Source organism: Engystomops pustulosus, chromosome 1 (assembly GCF_040894005.1).
Source record: "Engystomops pustulosus chromosome 1, aEngPut4.maternal, whole genome shotgun sequence".
NCBI classification, from domain to species: Eukaryota; Metazoa; Chordata; class Amphibia; order Anura; family Leptodactylidae; genus Engystomops; species Engystomops pustulosus.
This window is the reverse complement of record NC_092411.1, coordinates 272,489,702-272,498,196: the sequence shown is the minus strand read 5'-3', so window position 1 is coordinate 272,498,196 and position 8,495 is coordinate 272,489,702. Positions and strand designations below refer to the sequence as shown.

The following is an 8,495-nucleotide window of genomic DNA, read 5'->3' as shown; positions in this document are numbered from 1 at the left end:
AGATAGAAGCTCCAAGTTGCAGACCTCCAAAGTTGGTCCTGATCTGCAAGGTCATTTTAGAAGAGCAAATGTTACTTCTAAAGAGTGGTCCCACAAATTGTCCCTTTCATTGCCCTCTGATAATGCAGCAATAGTGTGCATGCGCAGCCTTTGCTCGATTTTCTTATATGGGATTGTGATCACTGGGGGTTTAATTATTAGGAGCCACTGCAATCACAAAAACTGAGGTCCTTGTGTGCTCATGTAAATACAACAGTAGTGCGCATGCACGACCACTGCTCCATTCACTCCATTGCTCGATCACTGTTCCTATAGAAATGTATACTACTGCTCCATTCACTCTATTGCTCGATCACTGTTCCTATAGAAATGTATACTACTGCTCCATTCACACAGAGGTCTTATTCCTGTGATCACTGGAGATTCAATTATTATGAGCCACAACAATCACAAGAACTGAGGTCCTCACGTGCCCCATGTGAAAGGAGTAGTAGTGTGCATGCACGACCCCTGCTCCATGTACTGCTCCTATACTAGTACTGGATCACTGTTACCCTTGAAATGTATACTACCGCTCCATTCACATATAATTCCAATCCTGTGATCATGGCGGCACAAATTATTAGGAGCCACATCACAAGAACTGAGGTCCACGAGTGCCCATGTGAATGGAGTAGTAGTGCGCATGCACGACAACTGATCTATTCACTACCATAGGATTGCTGGATCACTGTTCCTATAGAAAATGTATACTACCGCTCCATTCACATGGAGGTCTTATTCTTGTGATCACTGATGGGTCAATTAATAGGAGCCACAACAATCTCAAGAACTGAGGTCCTCACGTGCCCCTCGTGAATGGAGTAGTAGTGCGCATGCGCGACCACTGCTCCATTCACTTTTATAGGACTACTGGATCACTGTTACCACTTAAATCTATACTACCGCTCCATTCATTATGCTTGTGATCACTCGACACACACTGATCCCCTATCCTGTAAGAAACCCATTAAAGTCTTTAAATTTGATCCAGTATCAGGGTCTTACTGGTAACATCCCCAAACTAACATTATGAAAAGCTTTCAAATACATCATCCCTGAAACGGGGAATATCATAGACTCATTAATTTGCTTCATTTACATGAAACTGCAAGAAAACATCAAAGGCTACAGGTTCTTCTTAAGTGAAAACCTCCCTGCCGTAGTATTAGTGGGACATAGAAAATTCCTTAAAGGCATCTGATTTATTCTGTAGGACCGGAGGGCAGAGCTTGGCCAAGCCTGGGCCCCACATGTGGTCACACGGGGCTTATTGTTCTGGCTACTACTGACTATATATGTATAAAAGTGCTGAGTAAGATTTCCCCAAATACACAGACGCCCGAAATCTCAGCAGTATAAATGATAGAGTGTGTAGAATAGCGAGGGATCCGCTGATATTAGAAACTATAATTATGGGGAGATTTTAGGTTTGGCACCAGATGAAGCGTTGGTTGTAATGGCGGCTAATAAGCAACAATCGAAAAACGGAATGACCACTAAGCCCATAATACGAGACAGCACACAGGGCTGCCCCATTTTCTTACAAAGAGGTGTCTGGAGCCCAGCAGATCAGAAGAATACAAGTTTCTAGAAAGTTTTTTATCAGAAGAGTCCTCCTGGGACTCTCTGCAGAAGCTTGGGGTAAGCATTCTATTCGCCACAGCGCCCCCGCAGGATAAATCAAGCATTACACTATTAAAATAAATATTACGCACTGATATAATTAGTCCTCCGGAAAGAAAGACACTCCTGAAGTGTGTACTTATCATGGATATACCCGTGCCTAGGAATTAAAGGGAACCTGTCCCCAGATTTTACCCCATTAAATCACCAGCCCCATCATGTAGGGTATGAAATGTCCTTTCTAGAATTCCCTCTAGAATTTGAAATCTTAACCATTTGCCTATTAAAAAAAAACTCCTCCAAAGTAATGTAACAATGTGTAGAGTAGAATCATTATATGTCCCTGAGATGAGTCACTTTTAGAGCCTGCCTAGACATAGCATCAGTTCTATAGTACCTTCATTCTTCTGGTGTCATAATAATGGTAAGAAATGTTTCAGATCAGACTTGTGGTTCTGTGATCTACCAAACCGGAGATACAGGTAGTTAAAGACATTGGGGCACATTTACTAAGGGTCCGTTGGACGCATTTCCGTCGGGTTTCGCGATTGTTTCTGTTTTGCGCTGAATTGCCCCGGATTTTTGGCGCATGCGATCGGCTTGCATGCGACACAAATCGGGGGGCGTGTTGTCGGACAACCCGACTGATTCGGACAAACCGCGGAATTTAAAAAAAGCAAATTGTGTCGCAAGATAAGAACTCACATGCACCAGGAAGAAGATGGTGAACTCCGGCCGACCTCAGCGGGGAAGCGACACGTGCAGGAAATTGGACGCATGATCTTAGTGAATCGCGGCAGCTCCAAATCCTCGTCAGACATTCCGGATCGGCGGCGTCAACTGGACGGGTAAGTAAATGTGCCCCATAGTTGAAAATCCAAGCTAGAGATAAAGGTCCAGTGTTCTTCCAAATTTTGAACTGCTTCTATCTCAGAGTCTGTAGTTCATAGAACCACAGATGGAATAATGAATGAGGAGACTCTTATCTTCAGTAGAACATTTTTTTCAGTACTATAAAACCAGAAGTGATGCTTCTCCTGCAGCCTCTAAAAGTGACTTATTTCAGGCAAAATATGACTCTTTTCTGCTCCTTTTCACATGAGTTTGATGAAGACTTTTTATAGGTAAATGGGTGAGATGTCACATAAAAGAGGAGATTTACTACCTGAAGGGACTTGTAGCTTCATTAGGTAAAATCTGGTCACAGGTTCCCTTTAATGGGTGCCACTGTCGGGCACAAAAGTTATACCCACATGGCAAGAGATGGAGAGATATGCAAGTGTTAATGAGATGCGCTCCACTCCTGATTCATTGTGTGTAAGGTTCACTAATTTCTTACATGTTTAAATATTCCCTAATCCTTCATAGTGAACAGACCCCGCACTTTAACTATTAATGTCTCAGGTTTATGGACAGAGGGGGGGTCTGGAAGATCTCACCACAAAACTTCCCCTAATACCGGTACATACATTGGGGGCGCTGTCACTTTTCTCTTTGTATGAGAAGATGAGGTCCCCATTATCAATATTCATGTATTACATGTAATGACCACAGCCCGATCCTGGACCATGGACAAAGCTTTTGACGTTTCTCCTCCTCCAATCAAAGCGGTTGATATAAGTGTAAATCGTACAAGTAAATTTCCAAATATGGAATCCAGGCGAACAAAAAGTGTGAAGTTACCAAAAAATTACACTGTTTTACAAGCCCAATGAAAAACTACAAGGGTTGAGCGTTTCCTCTATACAATTGTGAATTGTCCTCACACTGCTGTGCTCTTAGCTCTGTGCAGTGAAGTGACCCTTCCCCTCCTGCCCTGTGTAAAAGCTGGTCTAGGCTACTAGTTGCCTACTCCAGCTGTCACTCAGAGCAGAGCAGTGTGAGGACTCATCTGCAGAGCACCAAGTCCAGCTACAATCCTAAATCACTGCACAAGGAAGTGCAATTTTATCCTGCCTTGTACACCACTGTAACATAGAGGACATATGGGTTGCCACCCAGCTTTCCCAGGATCAGAACTAAATGTATGCAATTCAGTATTACAAAGGAGCCCTCAAAAATTTGTGTGATGGTAATTCAGGTGTTAAAAATAAAAATATGCACCATAAATTGTTTACATTCAGTTTTTGGGGGGGAACTACAGCTCCCAGCATGCCGTTATATCACTTTTACAACTTTATTTGTTCATACAAGTCGCTACAATTTCGAAACGAGATGTTTAGAGTTCGTGTTGCTTGTGCTATGGTATGTGCACAGTTTATGTGGGAGAGCAGGAGGAGTGAAGGGGTTAAATTCCCAGTCAGATTCCCTCAGGAGAAGACACACGTTCTGCGGGATGCGCTGACGTCACTCTACACGGCGGGGCGGGGTTGCTGGTAGTACAGGGGCGGTGCGGCGTTGGATTTGCATAGAGGCGTGGTTAGAGCGTGTAACACCGCCCACCCCCTTGGAGCTGCTGTCAGGGGGGCGGAGGCGCGGAGTGGCCGGCACTCTGTAGTTGCACGGCGGGAGGACAGCACTGGGTGCCCGGAGCGGAGCTCCCCCAGGCTCTGGAGCTATAAGAAGAGCAGGTAGGTGCTGGACACCTCTGGATACTCTGCATGGACTATAGTGGGACCCCTGGGGACTTGTATGCTGGACCCTCCTGCTCTACATCGCATCGGATCTCAGAGACTTCAGGTTGCAATGAAGTTGGTTGCAGATTTCCCCCTGGATGTGCAGATAGTGATACATTGTAGCCGGGGGCATAAAGGGGTGCGATCTACTCCATAAAGGGGTGCAGAGTAGTCACTGGGCTCCTGTGCATTGGAGTGGAGAAGCCTGGACTGTGCTGGACAGTGCATGGAGCTGCGGGGGCTGCAGAATTGTGTCTCTGGGGGTCTCTTATAATCAGGACCCCTCAGCAGAATAGCATGGACTCTGAGACTCGGGGGCTTCATTACAGTGAAGACCCCATTACAGGGACCTCTGGGTTATGGGGGTCTCTTTTTTATAATCAGGACCCCTTTGCAGATTAGCATGGACCAGTATTTCTAAGAGGAACTCTCTGCAGAATAGCATAGACCCTGATGTCTTTGGGGGTCCCCCTTACAGTAAGGACTCCTCTGCAGAATTGTATAAACCCTGATGTCTCTGGGGGTCTTCCTTACAGTGGGGACCCATCTGCAGAGTTGCATGGACCAGTGTTTTGGGGGTGATTTTTTTTATAATATGGACCCCACTTCAGAATAGCATGGACCACAGTTTCTCGCTTGCACTCCTTGGACTGTGTGCAGTGAGGACACTTATAAGCAAGGTCTATGTCACCTGCATAGACTATAGAGCTGTCATCACTCTTTATAGCAGTGCTTGCCAACTGGTAGTTCTATGGCCGTATTCACACTTGCAGTGAAGGAAAGTATTGCATTATATGTGTTCCTGATGAAAACATGTGTGATTGTAGCTTGCGGCTGTCAGGGCATGCTGTGAGTTGTAGTCTTGCAGCAGCTGGAGAGACAGAAGCTGAGTGAGGAGCAAGCCCTGTGGCAATTTTGGACCTTATGACATAGATCTTGGGATGTTCTGATCATGTGATGGGGGGGGGGCACAGGTAAATCAGACCACTAATAAGTCTAATTTATGGTCTATGTGGTCTATGGAATGAACCCATATTTATCACCGAGTGATCCGAGCAACGGTGGGCTAGTAATCTAGAATTTTACCATTTGTAAGACTTTGGGGGTTCATAGATTTTTTTTCATTGTGGCTACAATATATCTATGTGCAGAGTGTAGAAAATAGATACAATTCACTGCCTAATAATAAGACCCCCATAATACCAGGATGCCATGGTCATTGGGCAGTACTAATGTTTCTTCTTGTTTATGTTTTCTGTGGTTACATTGTATCTATCTACAGGATGTAGCAAATAGATACAACATCAATAGCTCCAGATCTCTGGCCACTAGGGCATTACAGAACTGTGCTGCCCACCCTGCTGTGCTTCATTAATGGGGTTTAAAGGATAACCAGTCCGACCATTGACCCTTCCCATTCCTTCGAGTCAGTAATGGAGAGGAGATGTAGCACATTTACCATAACTGTAAAGTTAACTCTTTCCTTCTGCTTTCCCTAGGTCGTCGCTTCCTTGGTCAAGGAGATCAGTGCCTGGATTACAGTGCTGAGCCCAGCGGAGCAAAGTATGCCAGCGGAGGATGCCTGAGGCTGGAGGGGGCTGCAGGTTATCCCCGTGCAGAGGGATACTAGTGGGAATGGTCACCGTGTGGTGCACACTCTGCTTATTCCTGGTGACGGTGAGCGGAGTGCCAGCTGCCAGGCTGCCAGTTACACAGCCAGAAGAGGACAAACCAGATAGAAAACCCGCAGGTAAGGAGTCAGATCCACCCTTGGTTTCGCAAACATGAACATGTTTGCCTGCCCATGACAGCGTCGTCACTTTCAATGGGCAGAGTGGGGAGGGCAGAGCGGGGTTCTCATGCCTGATGCCTATAGATTCTGCCCACCCCTCCAGCTTCTCATGAGAAATGCAGAATTTGCATCTTGTCTCTGGCTGGCACTATGGGCGCTTAGCAGGGGGGACATTGTTTGGGAAGGCTAATTAATCACTGGGCTAGTTGACTTGCAGATTAACTCTTTTGGTGCTGTAGGGTTAGCTTGCATCCCATGCCGAGGTTGTTTGTTTATTGAGAGGCCCTAATGTGTGTACAGTGCTGTACAATACATGCACAGCTGGTAGGGGGGCACTGCACATCAAAAGGGGTCATGATTGTGGGGGCTTGATTGTATTATGGCGGTAATCACCTTGTTATTGTAGGGGTGGTTATAAAAGAGTTAATGTGGGCAGTATAACACCTACATGATAGGATAGACAAGTTATAAATGTATAGCTAGAGCTATGTAGATGTAGCAGAGCTGAGTTTGCCGTTTCTCGTTTTCAAAATGCATGCTAGGCAGACGTTACTGTAGCAATGTATTTATAATATTAGACGGAAGGTAATATTATAGATACATTGCTACATTAATGTCTGCCTAGCTTTGTATTTTTAAATTTAGCAATACTGGACTGACAAACTCAACTCTGCTACATTGACACATTTCTAGCTCCAAATCTACAACCTGCCTAACCTAGAAAACGGTAGTGACAAACTCAGCACTGCTTCATCAAGGTATATCTAGTTGATTTCACTACGGTGCTATAGGTTAAGCATGGTTTGTTCGGGATACAATGAAGCAGAGCTCAGGTTGTATATCCAAATGTAGCAAAAAGAGTTTGTTACTGAAGTTTTATAGGTTAGACTGGTTATAAATAGTTGCCAGAAATGTGTACATGTAGTAGTGCTGAGCTTGTTACTGCTGTGTTATATCATAGGTGATACATTAATAGCTCTGCTCCATCATTTACATCTATCTGGCCTTATATTTCTAACTTTAGTGGTGCCATGTAACAGACCCAGCACTGCTGCATCAACATGTCTAACTATAAATGTATACCTTTCTGGCCTATAAAACAGTAGTAACAAACTCAGCTCTGCTACATTAATGTTTATCTGAGTTTTTGCACTAGTGGTATGAAATGGTATAATATACATGAATATGTAGCAGTGCTGAGTTTGTCTAAACCTGATATTGTATATATAAATCTAGAGAGATGTTCGGTACTACACTTTATATAAGTTAAAAATATAACTAGATGGCTGTTGATGTAGCAGTGCTGAGTTTGTAACTACTTTCTTATAGAATAGATTCTTAATATGTAGATAAATGTAGGTGGTGTAGAGCTGAGTTTGTAACTACTGTCTTATAGGATAGGTTATAAATATCTAGGAGGATGTAGAAGTAGTAGTGCCGAGTTTGTAACTACTATCTTAAGGTTAGATGGAGATGTGGCAGAGGTAAGTTTGAAACTAGTGTCTTATAGGATACATTTTAAGTATCGAGATAGATGTAGTAGAGCCGAGTTTGTGACTACAGTTCTATAGGACAGATTCAAAATAACAAGAAAAATTAGGATGTAGTAGTAATGAGTTTGTTACTACTGTCCTACAGGATAGATTCTAAATATCTAGATAGATGTAGAAGTTTTGAATGTGTCACATCAGTTTACAGCAGAATTAACAATGTATAACTTACCTGCAAATCCACAAACAACTTGTGATCATACATTTATGAATATTCGGATCATTCTAGGACCTGCTGTCGCATGTAAAGCACCATGAAGATATGATCTTGTGTCACGGTAGAATGTAGTCCTATGTAAAACCATAAATATGTTAATCACATCTGTAAGGATTGAGAACAGATGTTTGGCTGCAGTCCTATGGAAAGCCACATGGTGATCCCTCTCTATGTAAATAATGCAATAGAGTACTGTGCAGTCCTATGTAAAATTACACCTAGCTGCTGCTATCTCTCTTCAAATTAATAAGTGCTATGAAAGATAACATGGCCAATGACAAACTCGGCACACCTACAATCATAGATAACACTTGTGACAAATGACAAAGTGAACGCTGCTACATTCACATTATAAGTGTATGTTGTCAGACTGCTGCATGTCGTGATTTGGGAGATTCCTTGTAAGGTGCCTTTGGTTTTTATATAGTGGATGAGCCACTTGTGGCCCTGAAGAAAGTTCCTGAAGAAAGTTCCAACACGGAGCTGTGTGTAGTGAATATGAGTTTGCTATGTGTTTTTAAGTATAATGTGGTTTATTGGTCATATTATTACTATTATCTTGTTGGCGTGGAACTTATCTATTGCTTTCATTTAATTGAAGATGGATATGAGCTGTGGAATGCTATCTGACTGACTAAGCGACTTAGGGGCCCATG

General features: G+C 43.4%; 1 protein-coding gene across 5 annotated transcripts in view; it reads left to right on the top strand.

Moving 5' to 3' along the window:
• The first annotated feature begins 4,149 nt into the window (after window positions 1-4,149).
• FGFR3 (fibroblast growth factor receptor 3) overlaps window positions 4,150-8,495 on the top strand; it is a 62,902-nt gene continuing 58,556 nt past the window's right edge. For 4 of the 5 annotated variants that reach the window (XM_072126222.1, XM_072126221.1, XM_072126220.1 and 1 more), the window contains exons 1-2: window positions 4,150-4,235; window positions 5,780-6,030. In XM_072126222.1, the coding sequence (XP_071982323.1) occupies window positions 5,859-6,030 (172 nt within the window). In that variant the 5' untranslated portion in view covers window positions 4,150-4,235; window positions 5,780-5,858. Of the gene's footprint in view, window positions 4,236-4,264; window positions 4,345-5,779; window positions 6,031-8,495 lie in introns of those variants that run through there. The other variant, XM_072126219.1, reaches the window with a different exon arrangement.